The sequence below is a fragment of the Rhinoraja longicauda genome, chromosome 4 (genome assembly GCF_053455715.1).
Source record: "Rhinoraja longicauda isolate Sanriku21f chromosome 4, sRhiLon1.1, whole genome shotgun sequence".
Taxonomy (NCBI): Eukaryota; Metazoa; Chordata; class Chondrichthyes; order Rajiformes; family Arhynchobatidae; genus Rhinoraja; species Rhinoraja longicauda.
The window spans coordinates 43,766,087-43,789,062 of NC_135956.1; the positions used below are offsets into that span (position 1 = coordinate 43,766,087).

Consider the following 22,976-nt stretch of genomic DNA (forward strand, 5'->3'; position numbering starts at 1 on the left):
GAGATATAGAAAGTGGGAGAGCTATCTCACTGGGTATAGTGAGCTCTGTATTTTTATCTTTATTGTATTTTTTTCATTACATTATAATTACAGAGGTGAACGCAGATAGTTATATACGTATGCAGGGGATAAATTAAACGTGTTGTGAATGTTTGTACGATGAAACACAACGCCATCCCTTAGTCTAAGCCATAATGAATCCTCGCCTCCATCACCGCGGCAGCAACTTTGCCTGAAGGCCAGGGCAGTTCAAGAAGCTGCTCACACTCACTCTCCAGGCCAGCAATGTCAAGAGGAATAAAGGTGAAAACCATGTCGAATTACCTCATTCGCACAGGTAACGTTGCTGAATCCAGTGCCCACAATGGTTAGTCTGTCGAACAGGGTACCGTTGGAAGGTGTGATGCTACTGATGGTGGGCGTGTAGCAAGGAGACAGGACGAATGTGAATCCTTCGCTGTATGAAGTGCTGTTCACTGTCTGGGTACAGGTGGGGATGGCTGCTGCACAGTTATCACTGTGCTCCTGCTGTGGCTGCACCGTCGCCAAGTACCCTGGCAATAAAGAACATGCTGTCGTCAGTAGGGTACAAAGAAAGCACCACATCGAGACCAGTCCCTGGTAGTGGTCCCTGTTCCTCCGCCTGATTGTGCCTTCTCCATCTGCAGGCAGTGACTAGTGGGGTACCGCAAGGCTCGGTGCTGGGACCGCAGCTATTTACAATATACATTAATGACTTGGATGAAGGGATTGAAAGTAACATTAGCACATTTGCAGATGACACAAAGCTGGGTGGCAGTGTGAACTGTGAGGAAGATGCTATGAGGTTGCAGGGTGACTTGGACAGTCTGTGTGAGTGGGCAGATGCATGGCAGATGCAGTTTAATGTGAATAAGTGTGAGGTTATCCACTTTGGTGGTAAGAATAGGAAAGCAGATTATTATCTGAATGGTGTCAAGTTAGGAAAAGGGGACGTACAACGAGATCTGGGTGTCCTAGTGCATCAGTCACTGAAAGGAAACATGCAGGTACAGCAGGCAGTGAAGAAAGCCAATGGACTATTGGCCTTCATAACAAGAGGTGTTGAGTATAGGAGCAAAGAGGTCCTTCTGCAGTTGTACAGGGCCCTAGTGAGACCACACCTGGAGTACTGTGTGCAGTTTTGGTCTGCAAATTTGAGGAAGGATATTCTTGCTATTGAGGGCGTGCAGCGTAGGTTTACTAGGTTAATTCCCGGAATGGCGGAACTGTCATATGTTGAAAGACTGAAGCGACTAGGCTTGTATACACTGGAATTTAGAAGGATGAGAGTGGATCTTATTGAAACATATAAGATTATTAAGGGGTTGGACACGTTAGAGGCAGGAAAGGAGAGCCAAATAGAGCTCTCAAGGATAGCGGAGTCAGGGGGTATGGGGAGAAGGCAGGAACGGGGTACTGATTGAGAATGATCAGCCATGATCACATTGAATGGTAGTGCTAGCTCGAAGGGCCGAATGGCCTACTCCTGCACATATTGTCTATTGCCACCTAGTCTGGCGAATCCTTACTGCCACAATTCTTCATTGTAATCAGTCAAAATTCCCAAAGTCGTCTATCCATTCCTTCTACAAATGTTGCCTAACCAGCCGAGTTACTCTAGCACTTTGTGTTTTCTTCAAGTTTCCAGCATCTTTAGTTCCTGTGTCTCCATTTTACTACTTCGCTGCAAAATTAACCATTCTACAATTCTCATCTTGTTTCCTACTCCCTTCATGGCCCTCACCCTTCCCTTTCTCTGTTGACACAGAGATGGAAGCACCATAAGTCCATTCAACCATTTGAGTCCTGCTGCACCATTCAATATGATGATATATTTCATCTGTCCCACGTCTCAGGCCTCAAATCTGGAAATCTATGTACTTCCTGAGATATATTCAGCAGTAGCCTCCTCAGCCAACTGTGGAGGTAGTTTCAACAGATGCACCTTAGTGAGCATCTTATCAGAATGCGTCATAGCTTGATTGGGCAACTATTGTGTCAATGACTGCAAGAAATTATGGAGAATGGTGGGGTATGGGGAGAAGGCAGGAACAGGGTACTGATTGTGAATAATCAGCCATGATCACATTGAATGGCGGTGCTGGCCCAAATGGCCTACTCCTGCACCTATTGGCTATTGTCTATTGACATGGCCGGGTTCATTGCACAAACCAATCTCCCTCCCTTCGATTGCATCTAAACCTCACGCTGCCTTGGCAATGCAACTAACATAATCAAGCACCATTCTCACCCAAGTAATTCTTTCTTCTCCCATCAGGGGGAAGATATAAATGCTTGAAAACACATACCACCAAAGTTAAGAACAGTTTCTTCCTCACTGTTATCAGATTCTTAAACGCACCTCTTGAATGTTAAGGAGGAATTCCTGATCTTCCAATCTACCTTGTTACAGCCCTTTCACTTTTTTTACATGCTCGTCCTTTGTACCCATAGCATTATCATTGAGTCCCTCCTCACCTTCTCCATCATGGTCTGGTTTGGCTCAGCCACCAAGCACGACATCCGGAGACTGCAACGGATTGTTCGATCAGCTGAGAAGGTTGTTGGCTGCAACCTTCCCCCCATTGATGAACTGTACACTGCAAGGGCCAGGAAGCGAGCGGGCAAGATCATCTCTGACCCCTCTCACCCTGGCCACAAACTCTTCGAAGCACTTCCCTCTGGAAGGCAACTCCGGACTGTCAAAGCAGCCGCAGCCAGACATCAAAACAGCTTTTATCCACGAGTAGTAGTTCTACTCAATAACCAAAGTCTGTAGTCTCTTTTTTGCTCTGGTTTATTTTCAGCCACATGTTTAGACTGTAATGTTGTATCCTTATTGTTTTGATGTGGTTATGCTTTATTCTTTATTGTTAACTGTATGCTTGTGTTGTCATTTGTGAGTGGAGCATCAAGGCACATTCCTTGTATATGCACATACTTGGCCAATAAACTTATTCATTATTCATTATTATTCATTACTAAGTTCCTTACTCTGTTTTTTTTTTCTCTTGCAGGACATGTTGTATTCATGTATGGTATGACTTTTGTAGATGGCACACACAACTATTTATTTTTATTGTATCTTAGTACACACGACAATAATAATGCAGTACAAGTATAGACTGGTTATCTCACATCAGTGGTAGGAAAAATAATGAATCCCAGATAAAGGAAAGAACTGAAGAACATTTGGAGATGAAGAATATAAGAATCAACAGATGCCAAGTTACAATTTACTTGATCTACAATATTGCATTTTTTGAAGAAGTAACAGGGAAGGTAGACAATGGTAATGTAATAGATAGAATTTATATAGATTTTTAAGAGTGTTGAGAAGGTATTGCATAATATACAAATGAGAGAGAACATTAAATGGGGACAAGCAGTGGAAAGGATTGTTGGCTGGTTTCAGAACAGAATGCAGAGATTATAGGGTAGCTCTTAACCATTGAAGATTCAGATAGGTCATACTTCCACGTACCAGAAAGAACATAACTTCAGGCTGTCAATGTAAGATGATCATCCTGAAAACCAGCAAGGAATTCAGAAGAGACCTTTCCATGCAAAGCGCATTGAGGGTGTGGTATTTGCTCCGACAGGGAGAGATTGAGACAAATAGCATAGATGCATTGAAGGAAAGCTGGACAATGATGACTGGCAAGGGATTGAGGGTCACACTGATGGATTTAGATAAAGAAAGGCAGGAGGCTTAAATGGATCATGAATGTCAGCATGAAATGGTTGGGTCAAATGGTGTGCCTGATATCCAGAAGAATAAGATGCTCAAGATCCATTGTGACTTGGTTATATGGATTCAGACTGGCTTACTAATAGAAGACAAAGGGTTGTTGTGGAAGGGCATTATTCTGGTTGGTTGACTGTGACGAGTGGAGTTATAGAGCCATAAGAGTCATAGCGTGATACAGTATAGGAACAGGCACTTTGGCCCAACTTGCCCACACCGGCCAACATGTCCCAGCTACACTCGTCCCACCTGTCAGCATTTGGTCTATATCCCTTCAAACCTATCCTACCCATCGACCTGTCTAACTGCTTCTTAAATGTTGGGATAGTCCCTGCCTCAACTACCTCCTCTGGCAGCTTGTTCCATGCATCCACCACCCTTTGTGTGAAAAGGTAACCCCTCAGATTCCTATTAAATCTTTTCCCCTTCACCTTAAACCTATGTCCTCTGGTCCTTGATTCATCTACTCTGGGCAAGAGACTCTGTGCAACTACCCGATCTATTCCTCTCATCTATAAGATCACCCCTCATCCTCCTGCACTCCAAGGAATATAGACCCAGCCTACTTGACCTCTGCCTACAGCTGAGACCCTCTAGTCCCGGCAACATCCTCGTAAATCTTCTCTGCACCCTTTCCAGCTTGACAACATCTTTCCTATAACACGATGCCCAGAACTGAACACAATACTCTAAATGTAGCCTCATCAACGTCTTATACAACTGCAACATGACCTCCCAACAATGCTCAATACTCTGGCTGATGAAGGCCAATGTGCCAAAAGCCTTTTTGACCCCCCAATCTAGGTGCAACTCCACCTTTAGGGAACTGTGCACCTGCACCTCCAGATCCTTCTGCTCTACAACACTACCCAGAGCCCTACCATTCACTGTGTAGGTCTTGCCCATGTTTGACTTCCCAAAATGCAGTACCTCACATTTTTCTGCATTAAATTTCATGAACTAATCTATAGGAGCCATTTGTGTTTATTAGCTATTTTAGCACATTATATCATTCTGTATCCTGTCATATTATTTTTGGACACCAGGAGGTGTCTTGAGGTTAATACTTGGCTTATAGACAATAGACAATAGACAATAGGTGCAGGAGTAGGCCATTCAGCCCTTCGAGCCAGCACCGCCATTCAATGCGATCATGGCTGATCACTCTCAATCAGTACCCCGTTCCTGCCTTCTCCCCATACCCCCTCACTCCGCTATCCTTAAGAGCTCTATCCAGCTCTCTCTTGAAAGCATCCAACGAACTGGCCTCCACTGCCTTCTGAGGCAGAGAATTCCACACCTTCACCACTCTCTGACTGAAAAAGTTCTTCCTCATCTCCGTTCTAAATGGAGCTTATGTATATGGCCTGGGAGGAGCCATGGGAGGAGTCAGAATTATGAGTATAATTTGCCCAGCACTGACGTAATGCTTCAGTGTGACATAGGGTTAAGCAGGTCATACAGTAACTACAGGAACCTGCTAAGATAATAGGATTTTAGTGGCCATATGAATCACGATGAAGACTGCTAAGATATAGGGTCTTAGCAGTAACAGGTCACATAGGAACGAGGGCAAGATAATAAGATCTTACCAGATTAACAAACAGATTGATGACAGTGGATATGCCAATCTTTGTATTATTGCTTCAATGAACGATTAATGATACTGAGACGTCGTGAAGATCTTTCTGTTGCTATCTGCGTGGAAGAAATATCGCTCCCTTTCCTTCGTTAAACAGTAAGCTTTGGGGCTTTATACAGAAGACTAAAATTGCTGCTACACAATCCTCAGCCCACATGGTTAATTGATCAAGATCCTGCTGCAATTTTTCACAATCATCTTCACTATCTGCAAAACCACCCACTGTTGTATCCTCTGCAAACTTGATAAAGAGTAACGGACTCAGTATTGAACCCTGAGGCACACCACTAGTCACCGACCTCCAGTTTAAGAAGCAACCTTACACCATCACCCTCGGCTTCCTTCCATGAAGCCAATTTTCTATCCATTCAGCTATCTCTCCTTGGATCCCATACGAGTTCCACAGGGATCTGTGCTGGATCTCTGTCGTTTGTGATGTATATAAATGACTTGGACGTAAACAGGTTGGTTAGTAAGTTTCCAGATGACACAAAATTTGCTGGAGTTGCAAACAGTGAGGAAGGCTGGCAAAGAATACAGATCAACTACAGAAGTGGGCAGAGAAATGGTAGATGAAGTTTAATCTGAGCAAGTGTGATGTGCAGCACCTTGGGAGGTTGAATGTAAGAGGAATGTACATGGTTGAATAGAAAGACCCTTATCAGCACAGACATGTGAGGATGTCGACGTCCAGGTCCATGGTTCCCCGAAAGTGGCAACATAAGTAGATAGAGTGGTAAAGAAGGCTTATGGTATTCTTGGCTTCTTTGGTGGGGGAATTGAGTGCAAGAGTCAGGAACCGGTCTTGCAGCTTTATAGACTTTGGTTTAGGCTGTATTTGTAGTATAGTGTGCAGTTCTGGTCACCCCATTACAGGAAGGATATGGAGGCTTTGGAAGGGGTACATCAGAGGTTTACCAGAATTATACTTGGATTAGGGGGGGGGGGGGGGGGGGTTTAGCTACAGGGAGATGTTGGGCAAACTTGGATTATTTTTTCTAAAACATTAGAGGTTGAGAGAAGACCTGATAGAAGTATATAACATTTTTGAGTGGCATAGATAGAATAGACAGTCAGAACCTTTTTTCCTAGAATGGAAATGTCAAAGGCTTAAAGTAAGAAGAGCAAAGTTTAAAGGAGACGCGCAGGGCAAGTTTTTTGCAAAGTTTGGTGGCTGCCTGGAATGTGCTGCCAGAGCTGGTGGTGGACACTGGAGGTCAGGATGTGAAGTAGCTACTTGACCAACTGCACCACTGTGACACCCAGCTCACTTGCTCAACGTTAGCTGAGACTCTGTGGATAACTAAACAAAGAAGGTTGCATGTTCAAATCTCACTCCAGAGGTTGCATTTCTTGAGATCATCTAGAAAAGAAAACGACTGGCAGGTCATCAGGTCACAAAGTCATAAGTGATAGGAGTTGAATTAGGTCATTCAGCCCATCGTCTTCTCCACTATTCAATCATGGCTGATTTATCTCTCCCTCCTAACTCCATTCTCCTGCCTTCTCCCCATAACCCCTGACACCTATACTAATCAAGAATCTATCTATCTCTGCTTTAAAAATATCCATTAACTTGGCCTCCACAACGTTCTGTGGCAAAGAATTCCACAGATTCACCACCCTAAGGATGAAGTACTGTTATCACTATCCCTTCAGTTTTTCACTGTACGCATGACAATAATGAACCAATAGATCCAGACTTTCTTGATTATTGACCTTAAGGTTCCATTCTGCTTTTAATGGTAGAATATGTGGTACACGATGTACCTTTCAATAATTGTCAGACTTTTCCAATAATTACTGAAGAACTGTAGTGTACTTCTACAGGAAATTTCCATAACTGGAGAACATTGGAACAACCTGTCTACAAGGTGTATGTTACTGAAATTAGCACACAAAGCCAAAGTAGAGTTATTTTTGCCACAAAAACAATTATTTCCATTGGACAATGCCAGTGTCATTGACGCCTCATGTAATGGGTGACCTGTTTAATTGCAAAAAATGTGATGTGGACCGAGACAAATACCATAAACACAGTTGCCTTACTATACAGGCATCTGAATAAGTTTATGAATAAGTTTATTGGCGAAGTATGTGCATATACAAGGAATGTGCCTTGGTGCTCCGCTCACAAATGACAACACAAACATACAGTTAACAATTAAGAATAAAGCATAAACACATCAAACCAATAAGGATACAACATTACGGTCTAAACGTGTGGGTGAAAATAAACCAGAGCAAAAAAAGAAACTACAGACTTTGGTAATTGAGTAGAACTACCACTCGTGGAAAAAAAGCTATTTTTCTGTCTGGCTGTGGCTGCTTTAACAGTCTTACAACAATACAATAAGCTTGAAAGTTACAGACTGAAACTGGATGAGCTTACCAGGTGCATATTCTGCTTCAAAGCCAATCACGAAAACACCCAACTTTAAGGGGCTTTCTTCCATTGCCCTCACATGCACCACACCTTGCAGGAAGATCTTGCGCTTCTGGTCAATGAGACCACTGCTGTAAAAAAATGTGCCTGGCGAGGTGAAGTTGTAGGAGAATGAACCTATATGGAGAAGGGAGATTGCTCAGTCAGCTCAAGCAGTGCAAGAAAGAAATCTTCACATTTATGTATCACACCCCTTTACTGATCTCAGGATCTCTCCAATAACTTTATGGCCAATGAAATACTTTTGGAAATAGTCATTGTGGTAATGCAGGAAACAGGGCAGAGAGGTTTAAGGGATCCTTTGGAGTTGATGGGAATATGGACAGAATAAAAGAAAATTAGTGAAGAACAATTGCAAATGGGTATTTGAGGAGGAGGAGCAGGGGAGTTCTTCCTTCAGCCTTCGTCCAACATCACTTAAACTGGTCATTAGTTCATTATCACAATGCTGTTTGTGAAATGCTATATGTGCAAATTATCCACCATGTTTTAATACATTAGATTTCAATCGGACCAGGTTAGCTGGAAAATGCTTCAGGATGTTCTGAAGTTATGATAAATGCTAGGGAAAAGCTAGTCGCTATTAAAACATTTCCCTGTGTCTGAGGTCTATCCGTGTAAACTTTATGGATGATATTATTGGTTAATTCATAACACCCATCAGAAATGATTTTAAATCTAAAAACTATCAAAGATAAACTTTAGCACTGTAAACATCAGTTGGATTTTATACCTTGCTATCTTCCAGCCAAATGAAATGCAAGTATGGGGTACTCACCTGCTGAAGTGCCGACATCTCCACTTATAAACCCCTTGCCTTTGTAATTCACATCACTGGGCTTGGAGACACTGAAGACTCGGTACCTCAAGCCTTGGAGGAGAGGTGGCGACTCCCATATCCAATGCACCGTGTCCCCAACAAGGATATCAAGGCTCGACGAATTCCAACTATACCCAACTCCCAGTGCTGTCCGATAAACAAAAATAGTCAGCAACGCAACTCAAGAAATAAAACATCAGTTGCAATACTGAGATTTATAAATCGGAATTTACATAATTGTAACTGCAATCTCGGACATTTTCCAATAAAAGAGAAAATATTTTCGCTATCAATGCATGAACTCACTCTCTCAACTCAGAAGACATCACATTAAACAGATTATATGTCCAATTTTGACACTTGTCACCAAGCTGATGTTAGGGAGTCAAACATAAAGGAGTGACCTTCGATTTAAATTTTCTCTCACAGAGGAGAGTGCAAGTCAGGAATCCCACTACTAATAGAAGAGAGAACACAGGGGACCACAAACAAACTGATTGAAATCAGTAGAAGGGAGTGGTTGCGGGGCTTTAACAAGGTTATTAGATTTGTGTACATTTGTTGTTGTAGAACCAATGAAGGTCATGGAGTTAATGAGGCAGGTCAGTAGAGTTAACAGGTATGTTACTAGAGGCAGTGGAGTTCACAGGGCAAGTCAGTGGAGTTATTAAGGTGAGTTAATGGAGTTAAGATTCACATCAGCAGAACAAAACTGAATCAGAGAACAGGAGACGGAATGATCTTTAGTTGCAATGCTCCCATTCAGGACATGGAGAAGAAAGAGTGTGCTCCTGAAGTTGCACCTACTTGGATGGCTGCCATGGTTGGTGATGAAGAAAGTTCTTCCAGTTGGACCAAGAACACACTCCAGCACGTTGGGTGAGGCAAAGGTAATGGGACATCGAACAGAGCCTGTAAATATCGGACATCACAGTGAAGATTCAGAATGGAACAGAACTTTCTCAATCTGATAATGTTTAGTCAGGAAAGGTTTAAGGCGAATTTTAAGTTTCTCTCATCGTGTGCTAACAGAGTAGCTTGAATTTAGAATAAAACCAGTTAAAGGTATAAGGCTGCTGAAGCCTCTGGAGAAAGCTTATCATAGACTTACCGAGTTCGACAGCATTATCCTCTAGAGTTGGACTGAAACCAGCCCCAGAGATGGTGATTGTTGTGCCCCCATTCAGCGAACCCAGTGTGGGGCTCATTCCTATTACACGCAAGACATATTCAATGGAAGCATTCATAAAACAGCTGCAGAGAAAGATAAAAGATGAAAGGGTAGAACCCTGCCTGTCATGTGTGCTTAAGTACAATTATTAATGTAAACGTGCAAAATTGGCTTCCATTGACTTTGCTGCACAACTTGCATTTGCTATTGTGTCATATATTCAGATCATGCTTTGATGGTGTGACCAAAGAGATTGATGATGGCAGAGTTGTAGAAACTGTATATATGGATTTCAGCAAGGCATTCGATAAGGTTCCACATGAAGGGGCTGCTTTGGAAGGTTAGATCCAAGGAGAGATAGCTGAATGGATAGAAAATTGGCTTCATGGAAGGAAACAGAGGGTGATGGTGGAAGGTTGCTTTTTGGACTGGAGGCTTGTGGCCAGTGGTGTGCCTCATGGCATGATTATCAAGGTTGCAGATTACACTAAAGTGGGTGATATGGTTGAAGTGGAGATGGGGGGGTTGTCAAAAATTGCAGCTGGATCTGATCGGTTGGGCAATTGCGATGAGGAATGTTTGATGGAATTTAATAAAGTATAAACCTGACCGAGATAGAGACAAACAGACAAGATCAAAAGCATTACCACCTAATCACATATCAGCATGAAAACATCAACACCCAATCCTACAACAGCCCTCCCCTCCCAATGCCTCCTTCCTCCCCATGTCCTCCCAAATATCGAGATTGCAAAATTTGTCATGAACCAGAAACTTCAGGAGGAAGTTTAAAATGTAACTCTTCAAAGTTTTTTTGGCCTTGATAGGTATGGGACCTGAGCCTGTGCGGTGTGAACTGGAGGTAAGTTCATCACGAACATATCAGATTTAGTCAGAGTGTCAACCCAGCACTTGTGAGTTACAATATTTGATTTTGAAATTGGTGAAAAATTGGACAAAACCACACTGATGTATTACGCTGGGGTACAGTGGCCAGTTCAGGATCTTTAAAAGCATTCTTCTTCACCTCCTTACAGCCAAAAACATGAAATACCAGATGCTGTGGTGAATGAACTCTTCTATAGTTAAGACAGTGGGCTGGGTGGGTCCAAGCGGTGTGCGGAGGCAGGTTTGGGTGGGATCAGACATGGAAGGCAAGGGTGAGGAGGGGAAGGGGAAAAGGTGGGGGAGAGTGGTGGGGAGGGGTAGGGTAGAGAGGAGAGAGAGGGAATAGGAAGGGGTGGGGGAGAGAAGAAGGGGATAGGAAGGGATGGGGAGTTAGCACACTCAGGGATGATGGGGACTATGGCTATGCTGGGTGTAGTTTGCACCTAATTGTTTCCCAAATTGTACAGACTACCCTGAGACCTGATCTACCTGGTAGGGGCGTGTGTCCATACGGTGTACTCCCCTGGGGGGAGGCTGGGCAGCTGACAGGTGATGTTGTTGATCCACCATTCTTGGATTGGACACTCAAAGTTCCCAATAAACACACGGCTGTCTCCAGACCTGCTGCCAAAGTCTGACCCGCAAATGGTGAGGATAGCACCACCTATAAAAGCAAATCTCATTGCAGTTAAGCTGATCCACCTGATGTCAAAGGTGATCATCCAGTAGGGGCATTTCAGATCGCTCCCCTGAACATGGTGCCTGTTGATCTTGTTCCCTGGCTTCTGCTCACTCCGTTTCCCTCCACCCATCCGCTCCAACCCCCCAAAGCATCAGACCCCATTCCCGTCTCCCACTCCAATCCCTGGCATGACCTCATCTTCTTCAGCTATCCTGGACAGGACTCCCCCCTCCCGTCTCCTGTCCCACCCTGCTTCTTGCCCCCACCCGCAGCCTTCTGCCACCATCCCAGACAGAAGCCCCTCTCTAGCCTCTGGTCTCTTTCCCCTTTCTAAGACTAAGCAAATTCACTGGAGAGCAGACAGAGATTAACAGCAAACATGAGCAGGTTAGAGTCATATGCTCATGGAGTTGTGTCCCATTGACATTGGCCCCTCGGCCCATTACCTCCATGCCAACCTTTTTGCCCATCAAGCTAATCCCATGTGCCCACATTAGGACTGTACTCATCTATGCATTGTCTCTTTAAGTGTCTGTCCAGATGTCTCTCAAAAGTAGTGATTGTATCTGATTCCACCACTTCTTTTTAGCAGCATGTTCCGGACATCAACAAATGTCTATGTAAAAAACCCTTTCCTATTAGATCCCATCTAAAGTGCCTTACCCTCATCTTAAACCTATGTTGTCTTGTTAATGATATCCCTACCATGGGGAAACGATTCTGACTGCCTACCATACCCTCTCCTTTGTAACCTTTCCATTGTTTCTAGAATATTTAAGGCCATCCACGAAACGGTCCCTGGAACCTGCACGGTGACTGACATACCTGTCACACTGCTTTCAGTGGGTGATATTTGAAAGATTACCGGCATCTTAATTTCATTGTAAGTGAAAACGAAAGGCAATGTCTTATGTGTTTCATTAGTGAACACAGAGATATTGGCCACTCCAGCGGTTGCCTGCAGGGTGAAAGGAATGGAATTAATGATCTTTCAAGTCATTTTGCTGAGCAGTTGAAATGTAACCAAATGGAAAGTTAAGTAAGCTCCAATAAAACATGAATAACTTCACCGCCACTCCGAGGAATATTGCATTATAATTAACATGCAGCACCTACCAGTAAACGTGATCCCACTAAACCGGAATGAGTGCAAGCATCTAATTCATAACCAGCATTGCCTGCATCAGACAGCCTATCTGATAATTATTTTCATGCATCTTGCACAAGGTTAGTGGAGCTCTCGCAGAACCTGCAATTCACTCTAATAAATATTTATATCTGTTTCAAGCATGCTATATATTTCATGGATTATGTGTTCGGGTGAAGTTAAGATGGCTTGAGGCTATAATTTAAGACATCCACCTGAATTAATTCCCCTTGCAGTTCCCATTCAACCAACATTTATTATGCCTTGACATAATTATTATATTTTAGGGCACTTTGTGACAGGGCTGATGGATGGATACATGAACTGGTTGTTACAGAATCATTCTGTGATGGTGGGGGTCTATGTTCAGAGGAAACCTCTCAGGTCCCGCACATTACATCAAGTGCACGCCAAATCTAAACATCGTCACACTCTCCCCATTACAGGATGGAGTGCCCTTCCAAAACAAATGGGTTAATTTCATTGCTAAAATCCCAATTATTTAATTCAGAGCAACAGAACGTATCAATTTTTGAACATGCATACTGTAGTATAATTCAGCTTTGTTTAGAGATACAGTGGGGAAACAGGCCCATCGACCCTACAAATCTGCACTGACCAGAACCCTGTATATGAACACCCTAGGGACAATTTACAATCTTTACCAAAGCCTGTTAATCTACAAGCCTGTACGTCTTTGTAGTGTGGGATGAAATCAGATTACCCCGGGAAAACCCAAGCGGGGAGAACGTACAAACTCCGTATGGACAGCACCCCTAGTCAGGATTGAACCCGGGTCTTTGGCGCTGTAATGCAGCAAATCTATCGCTGCGCCACTGTGCCGTTCCAGACCGTAAAGCAGCAGGACATAGTCAAAACCTGTGGATTAGATATTCACACTCAGTTAGGTGTAAGGATTAGAAAATGCTGGGAATTTCACATTCATATTCCCAAAGTATGGTCCCAATGGGAATGTGAGCTTGCTGTACTAATGTGAAGGAGGAGGTGGGAAGCTGGGACAATTGTCCAGTGGAAGTGAGTTGCTGTTTGGCCCTGGATGAACAACACACTAGCCTAACAATCATTAGTCTGTAAAAGGAGAGGGAGAGGGGATGGAGGGAGAGGGGGAAAAGAGACAGGCTCGCTCAGAGTCAGAAACAATAAATCCCTCCACTGCATCCCCTCGGCCCCATCTCCTTTATCCCACCCTCTCCGCTCGACACACAACACCACCACCAACACAGTATCTACACAACACACATTGCCTCCATCCAGTCACCCTGACCCACACACCCCTTCTACCCATTCACCTACACCCACCACCTTTCTCCGCCCCACATTTCTTCTACCCCAACCCCTCCACCCCACACACTGCCTCCACTCCACATACCCAACTCCATCCCACAAACCAACACCAGAACCCACACCCCTTCCAATCCACTCCACATCTCAACACACTCCCTCCACCACAATGCACCCTCTCTATCCCACGCACTACACCTTACACTGCCCTAGAACCCGATGCAGCCCTCCACCCCACTCACCCCTCCATTCCAACACACTCTCTCCACCACACACACACCTCCACCCACATCACCTCCACCCAAGCGCCCTTCAACCACACATCACCCACTCGCCCTTCCATTCCAACACACCCACTCTACCCCAACATGCCCCTCAACCTCTCCACCCAAACACACTTCCTCCACCCAACACACCCTCTCCACCCCACCCCCTCAAAACACCTCTGCTACCATACCCACACTTCCCAAACAACCCTCCACCAACCCACTCAAAACAGGACCACCTTCCCCACCCCACTCACCCCTCCTTCCCATCCCATTGATCCCCTCCCCCTTCAACCCACAGTACACCTGCCAAGACACAACCCCTACACCCCACCCAGCCTCTGTCCCTGGCTTGCAGCATCCCCTCACTACAAGGACGACCACCCACTCACAGGTGGAGTTCTGCAGGTTAACTCGAACAGGAATTGAGTGAGGAGTGTGCAGTTTTTCTCTCCGATCAGCACTGCCGTGTCCGGAGTGAAACTGGAGCCGGATATTGTCAGGATGGTTCCACCTGAAACAGAAAAGCAGAAACAGTGCGCTGAGTGCGAGGCCAGCGGATGTGATGCTCAGTGGGCTCCAACGTCCAGTACTGCCTCTCACTGACTATCCAGCTATTCTAGCATTTACCCACCTCTCCCGCCTGTTCTCATCTCCACACCCAATAACAAATCACCAGCCCTAACATCTCATCTTAAATTGCACTGACCACCTGCTCAACCCTGTTCAGATTCCCATTGCCTCTGGGAGAAGATATCTTCTCTGGCACAAGTCTGCAAGATCCGGCTCCAACCCCAGGTGTACTTCATGAAACAGGCTGCCCATTTCAAAGCACCAGGACCCTATCTTTCTCCATTCAGTGAGCTTCTTATATTGTACTGCTGCCTGCAGTGATTCGCTGGAGTCCAGGAGACCAGCAAAGGCACCGTAACGTGCAAGCCTTTGTAATCTTTAGTCATGGTTGGTAAAAAGATATTTAAAAAACATTTATGCATTTTGTGAGGTCTGGGCATTGTGAGCAAGGACAGCAGTTACTGCCGACCCCTGTTGCCCTCGGATGAGTGTCTTGCATGGCCATTTCATGGCAGCTAACCACAGCGCTGGCATCTGGAGTCATGTTCAGGCCAGACAGCACAGGCTGTCTGCAGTCATGGTGATGCCACACAGGTACAGGCATATCTGTTATTGTCAAAGCCCAAGAGCCAATTCCAAGCATATTATCATTAATTCTCCACTGCCAGGACTCACAATGGTTCTGGGTGACCAATGTTTCTAAGCTAAGCATCCTACTCACATTGGAGGAAACTTTGGCAGCACCTTCCATGAATGAAACAAACAGTAAAGGTTGTCTGACCTTCCAGACAGCAGACGACTGAGGTTAGCACCTCCCTTTCCTCCTCCCATTGTCGCTGAGTATCCCCAGTGTTGCTCATTCCCATGAATGCTTCTTTCCGACACACAACCTCCCTGTGCAGACTTCTTGTTGTCCAGACGGTTGGGAGTCACGGAATGGTTCAGACTGGGGCCAGACAGCTGGAAGTACTGTTTGGGCCAGACAGATCCAAATGGCTGGGACTTGCTGATGGGCCAGACTGGGTCCAGTCACGGACAGGCCTGATCTTTCTCTCTGACTTTGCACCACTTTTGGGCCCTTCAGTTCATTATCACCTCTCCTCATTCTTGTACCAAAGGATAGCACCACATGTTCTACATTAAGCTTCCCCTGCCATGGGTTCACCTACCCTCCCTACTCCCATCAACCTGACCATATCCTCCTGCAGTCTGTTACACTCCTCCTCGATGACTGTCACCTGAAACAGGACCCTGTACACCCAAATTCTCAATGCAAAAAGCAGTCCATTTAAAACACATGTACTGCACAGTGGGTCTATAGATAAGCAAACGCTAGCTGAGTGAGGCAAGTTCAGTATCATTAGTAACCACTGAAGTCTCTGAAATTATTCCAGCAGAAGATTTATTTCAAGGATTATCACTGTTTGCACTGATGCGGTAATCAAGAAAGCGCATCAGTGTACTTAATTTCTTCTGCATCTGAGATGATTCGGCATGTCCTGAAGGATTTTCTCAAACTTCTACAGATACATTAGAGAAAGTATTCCATCCAGGCTGCATCTCAACCAGTACGACAACTACTGTGCTCTTGACTGCCTGAGCCTGCAGAGTGAGGTGAAGACAGCCCAGTCCATCACAGGCTAGTCACTACTTAAGAACAGACTTAAGAATAGATTCTTCCCCCTGGTGATCAAATTCCTGAACTGATAACCTCTTTCACAACAGAAGCATAAGAGACGGTAGATGCTTAAACTTAAACAAACCTTGGTGCCACGTACACTGATTCTCAACTCAACCTCATTTGGTTATTCTGTAATTGCACTTTAGTATTTTTTGTACTGCTTCAAATTGCATTAAACTCTTTTCACCTTTGTTTTGCATTCATTGTTGTATTTATTGTTATATTCATCATTAGCATGTATACTGTTTACTATGTGAGCATATGTGAAAAAGGAATTTCATTGCATCCAATAAACTTATTGAATCAGAATCAATTCAATCCTTCACATGGCCTGTAGCTTCATCCATGCTGATGAATTGCTGCTCTAACTCAGTCTTGCTTGATACCCAAATGAGAGCAACATAGGTGTCCTTGTTACCTTAGAATTCTGCATGCCAAGGGGGTGAAATGAAAAGCTTGATATTTTACACTAAAGGTGCCAGAGACTGTTTGTACTTTCAATGAATCTATTGAATTGAGCTGCAATCCATACAAAATGTAGTTCAATCGAAACTTTAAACTCGACGTTTATGATTTTTGGTTCTTTTAAGTACTTGTCCACACCTTGTGCTGAGGTTTTAAATATTATTGAACAGAGCAGTTTATTACGTTAACGATGATTTAAATGGCTGTCCACCTATTTTATAATTATTACCTTCCGTACTGCCCTCAGAAGGAAAAATGCTGGTAACCTCCAGCTCATAGGTGAAAGTAAACACCCTGTTGTCTGCGTGTTTTGCAAAGCCAAGCTCGGCGATGTAGACTGTGAGTGGGGACACTGTGGTGTAGCCTCGGCCAACCAGACAAGTAATTTCAGTATCTGATGATAAAATGAACGCAAAATCACATCATTAAAATCAATTAACAATAAAAGTATTATGCTGTTTTTAACATAACTCTCCAGAGTAAAATAAAGTACTTCAGTTATTTGACGTGCTTCATTCTGGGCTCCTCTATTTGTCCCCACTACTGCTCCCTTTCCCCTTGCACCATTATTTTGTGCTCTATCCTGCCCTCTAGACTATCACTGACCTTTGCTTGTGTTCTCAACCAACCCCTCCTTGTCCAAATGCTAAATGTATTCATCTCTGAATTATTCCAGTTCTGTTGAACAATTATTAACCTGAAACACTAATTCTGGGCCTCTCCAGAGATCTGATGGCACTTACAACATTTTCTATTTTTATTTCAGATTTCTAGAACGTGCAGGACTTTGTTTTCATCTTTGAACAGGCCTTACATCCCTGTGAAGATCTCCAGTGCGCCTTGGAGTCATGTTATGTCTGGTTATATTCGCCCAGTCACACTGGAATGCTTTGCTCAGTTAAAAGCCCTCGTTAAGGATCTTGCCATTGATTGCATATTTCTCCCTTACATTCAACCTCCTAATGTGTGGCACGTCACACTTGCTTGAATTCAATCTCCTATTTCTCTGCACATTTCTGTGGTCGGTCAATATCCCGCAGTATACTTTGACAGCCTTCCTCACAGCCCGTGATCCCAGCCACCTTGATGCAAATATATTTTACTGATCAACCTATCTACGTTTATGCCCAAATTATATATATGTATCATAGACAAAACTCAGATATCTGCAGAACTCTTGCCACAGTTTTGATCTGTGTAATACTTTGTAACTGTGATTATGCAATAAATACTCTTTGTGAAGGAAACAAAAACATCAGTGATCCACTCCCTCAATTCTGTGCCTCAGTTTATCAGGAGGGGCAGTGGGTGCAATGTTGTTACTCACGGGGTGTTTGGGAATGGAGTGGTCTGCCTCAGGGAGTGATAGGGACCATCACATCCTCAAAGGAGAACTGTGGAAATACTTGGAGCTAAGTGAAGCATGTGGATAGCACGAGGGAGCAGAATCGGCACCCAGTATTGGAGCCAAAGACGTACAGGTATGTAGGTTAATTGGCTGGGTAAATGTAAAAATTGTCCCTAGTGGGTGTAGGATAGTGTTAATGTACGGGGATCACTGGGCGGCACGGACTTGGAGGGCCGAAAAGGCCTGTTTCCGGCTGTATATATATGATATGATATATATGATATGATATGATATGATAAAACACTGAGTGCTGAAGGAGCTCAGCGGGACAGGAAGCATTTGTGGAAGAAATAAACAGATGATGTTTCTCGGCTGCTGGGGACTGCACTTTCGAGTGGCTGCTCCAGATCCACAGGAAGGAGCCCTCAGCTCTGCCTCCTGCATGCGTGGCAAGCCAGTAGTCCTGTGATTCGCCCCCACGCACCCCAAAGACTCCTTTGGTTTTCAGCATCAGCTCACCAGTTACTCCCGTGATCGGACAATTGGCTTCTCCAATCAAAACCCAGGTAGTGTCTGTCTTTGAACTGTTGGCGAACTGGTAGCCCGAGATGGTCAGGACCGTGCCTGAAAGAGCCGAACCTGCAGGATCAAAGGGTAGAGTTAGACGGTGGTCACAGTCACTGTGGTCTGCCCTGGGCTGGACATTACAGGGTGTGAATTGGCACTGGGCTTTGCGCTTGACGTTCTACTGTGGGGAAGGTCACAGTCACTCTGCTCTGAGCTGGGTATAAGATGGTGGGCATGATCACAGTCACTCTGCTCTGGGTTGGGTGTAAGATGGTGGGCATGATCACAGTCACTCTGCCCTGGGCTGGGTGTAAGATGGTGGGCATAATCACAGGCACTCTGCTCTGGGTTGCACGTTATATGGAGGACACATTTATTCGACCCTGGACATAGTGGACATGGTCACTGTGCTGGTCTGTACATTACACAGTGGACACGGTCATGAAGCTTGCTCTGGGTTAGATATTACAGGGTGGGCACAGTCACTCTGCTCTGGGCTGGACATTGCACACTGGACATGGGCATACTATGCTGGTCGGGACATTACACAGTGGACGTAGGCACACTGTGCTGGCCTGGATATTACACAGTGGGCATGGTCACAGAGGCCTGCTCTGAGCTGGACATTACACAGTGGACACGGTCACCATGACCTGCTATGGGTTAGATGGGACAGTGTGTGCACGCCTCTTTGCACCCGACTGGGTGTTACACTGTGGGCAGGGCACTCTTGCGCTGGTTATGGATGTAAGATGGTGGACTCAACCATGGTCACTCTGTGCTCGGCTGGACATAACGTGAAGGAGACACAGGCTGTAGCCTGAGGAAAGTGCCCAGCAGTTGCTGAAGGCAGGTGGAAGGAGGTGACTGTGGAATTAGAACATGAGAGGAAACAGAGGAGGCCACTCGGCACCTCGAGTCTTCTCCACCATTCAATCCCAGTCTTGCCCCGACATCTCTCCCCATCCCCCTCTACTGTACTCTGTCAAACACCAAATTCAGTATATCCACTGGCTCTGCCTCCATAGATCTTTCGGTAGAGAAAATGCAGATTCAAAAACTTTTGAGAGAAGAAATTTCTCCTCACCTCCGTCTGAAATGAGGAAGCCCTGAAATGCTGGCCTCTTGTGCTATGTACCCCCCTGAGGGGAAACATTCCCCCCTGGTTTGAGCACATACCTTTGCTAGGGCTGATGCCTGTAATGACTGGGGTTTTCGCAGAATTCCACATGTATCCACAGTTTCCGGAGCAGTTGCTGGAAATGCCATTGATGAAAACATGCACCTGTTGGGTAGGAAATGTCATGACAGCTGAGTGGTTCTGATTGTCACCGTACTGCAGGTTGTATTCACACTGTGAACCCCACGGGCACTAGCATTAATGGAGGGCTGTAATACTTGGCTGCCACTGCCAGGCAACAACACTAAGCTCAGTTCCACACCGTGGCTTTTCGGAGTTACGACCTTGCAGCTCTGGAGACCTGGGTTCCATCCCAACCTCCAGTGCTGCCTGGATGCTGTTTGCACCTTCTACTTGTTCATTTCCCCCATGGTACTCCAGTTTCTTCCCATAGGTACATTGTAAGGTTAAATGCCCAATGTAAATTGCCACTAGTGTCCCAGTGGGTGATAGAATCTGGGGGAATTGATAGGAATGGCAAGAGAACAGTTAATAGGGAAAATTAATTGGGGAATCCAATTAGCATGGCGTAGCATGGCCAAAGAATGTTGGCCAAATCGAGGTCATAAGGAAATGCAAAGTATTCTCCATGAGACTGATATCAAGAGCGGAAGGTGAAATAGTCCCGCATGAGGTTGAGGGTACCAAGAGAGCCAGCTGAAATTGATTAATTTTCCTGCAGAGTCTCTGCTACTGACGTGCTAATCTAACACGGACCCTGACAGCTTGAGCTGGGGGTTCAAGAGTTAAAACTGCTGACGACCAGATTGATTAGGAAATGTAATACCAAAGCTAAACTCTGTGATGTGGCAATCTGGGAAAGAGAATGGAGAATGCTGGAAATATAGTGGTTCTGGTAGTGTCTGTGGAGAGAAAAGTAGAGTTTAATCGTCTAGGTGCTCTGAAGTCTTTCTCTTTCTATGCAACGAGAAAGACCTCATCGGACTTAAATAATAAACTTTGCTTCTCCCACCTCCGATGCCTGTCTGACATACGAGTGTTTCCAATATTTCTGGTTGATGTTTGAGACAACAATTGTGTACACCCATCCGCTCTATGATCTTTGCCCCCGACCCAAGATCATTGTTAGTCTGCAAATTCTTCTCCCTCTCAAGGTATACTGGCCTAGTCAATGGTTATGTAACCCACGCTACCTGCACTTATCGGGAAACTGAAGCAGCAAAAGGAAGGAAAACAGTCTGCTCACATTCCCTCCAGATGTGATGTATACATAGATGGGTGGAGGCTTAACTTGCAAAAGAATGAAGGGATTCCATTGCTGGTGAGGATGGGGTGCAGTGGTGGTGGGGGAGAGGGGGTGGTGGGGGAGAGGGGATGGGGCGGGTGAGGGGGTGTGGAGAAGGACCAGAAATCAGTAAAACTGCACAGCTTAGGAAGGAAATCTTCTCACTGGGAACAGCCCCCATCTGGGAAATCTCTGGATCTAAGGGTTTAAGTAAAGATTTCAGGATCAAGACCAGTAGATTGTTACTGATTTAGGATTCTGGGGAATGTGGGACAAGAATGAGTAAATTGGACTGGGCTGAGGGGGGGGGGGGTGGTCTCCAAATCAAGTCGGAATACAGGTGTAGTATAAATGGAGTTCCAGTATGGATTAGCTGTGGTCTAACTGACTGTGGAACAGGCTTGTGGGGCTTGGAGCAGGGATTCAACCTGCCATTTCAAAGCAGGAGGGTGTGAAGAGTCTGCTGTACATACCTGAGGCAGTGGGTGCGGGGTACGGAACAGGTCTCCAATCAGCCGCTGCCTGAACAGCCCTCCACGCTTGCTCGAGTAAACAATAACTGTCGCATCGGCTCCTTGAAGATTTGAACCATTAACCTGTTCAACACAGGATCAACAGACACATTTAATGCCAAATCAAATTATGGTCATGTGATCAGCTCAACAAATTCCACCAGGAAATCCTGGCTGCAGCTCCATTTATTCCTATAAAGAGGATCCAGGCAGGTTGGCAACTGCAGCATTTTATTGCCCATCCGTAATAGAGTCATAACATCACACAGTACAGAAACAGGCCATTTGACCCAACCAGACCGTGCCAATCCAGATGCCACATCGAAGCTTGAAACATTTACCTACAGTTGGCCCATGTTACTCTGAACCTTTCTTATCCATGTACCTGTCTAAATGTTTGTTAAATGTTCTTATCTTTTCTACCTCAACTATTTCCTCTGGGAACTCGTTCCTTCCACCCACTACCCCCAGTGTGAAAAAGCTGCTCCTCAAATGCCTATAACATCCCTCCCCTCTCATTATAAGCCTATGCCGTATAGTTTTTGATTTCCCTATGCTGGTAAAATGACTGTACATTCACCCTATCTTTTTGTCTCATGAATTTATGCACCCCTCAGCCTACAGCTCTCCAAACTCTCCCTATCGTTCAGGCCCTCATGACTGGCAACATTGTTATAAATCTTTTCTGCACTCTTTCAACCTTCATGTCATCTTTCCCACAGCAGGGTGATCAAAACTGAACACAATACTCCAAGTGCAGCCTCAACAATATCTTACACAACTGTAACGTAACATTTCAACTTATTTACTCAGTTTCTTACTGATGAATGTCTATATGTCAAAAGCCTTCTCCATCACCAATCCACCTTGATGCCATTTTCAGGGAACTATGTACCTTCATTCCTAGATATCTCTGTTTTCTAGCACTCTCTAGGGTCCTACCATTCCCTGTCCTGGTCCTATACAATAGTCTCAGAGTTATACAGCACAGAAACAGGCTCTTCAGCCAAATTTGCGAGCCAAGATTCCTCATCTGCACTGATCCCACCTGCCTGCATTTGTTCCAGCTACATACTAAAACTCTTCTTTGTTTGTTTGTTCCTGAACTACAGCCAAAACGGTACACAATAGCATGACAATTTTAGGCCCATCTTACTCACCATCGTCCTGTGGTGCTATGGATGAAGTTTCATTCAAAGTGGTGTTATATTTTAAAATATATTCACATTTCTGCATGCATAGAACAAACGCGTCCGCGCCTACATAGTTGG

General features: G+C 44.8%; 1 protein-coding gene across 1 annotated transcript in view; it reads right to left on the bottom strand.

Moving 5' to 3' along the window:
* pkhd1l1.1 (PKHD1 like 1, tandem duplicate 1) overlaps positions 1–22,976 on the bottom strand; it is a 137,915-nt gene that overhangs the window by 66,998 nt on the left and 47,941 nt on the right. Inside the window, exons 28-38 of the mRNA XM_078398424.1 lie at positions 21,667–21,789; positions 19,947–20,052; positions 18,720–18,839; positions 17,082–17,246; positions 14,526–14,647; positions 12,244–12,376; positions 11,226–11,400; positions 9,789–9,931; positions 8,636–8,824; positions 7,804–7,974; positions 325–554 (exon numbers count right to left, since the gene is read on the bottom strand). Of these exons, the coding sequence (XP_078254550.1) occupies positions 325–554; positions 7,804–7,974; positions 8,636–8,824; positions 9,789–9,931; positions 11,226–11,400; positions 12,244–12,376; positions 14,526–14,647; positions 17,082–17,246; positions 18,720–18,839; positions 19,947–20,052; positions 21,667–21,789 (1,677 nt within the window). The remainder of the gene's footprint in view (positions 1–324; positions 555–7,803; positions 7,975–8,635; positions 8,825–9,788; positions 9,932–11,225; positions 11,401–12,243; positions 12,377–14,525; positions 14,648–17,081; positions 17,247–18,719; positions 18,840–19,946; positions 20,053–21,666; positions 21,790–22,976) is intronic.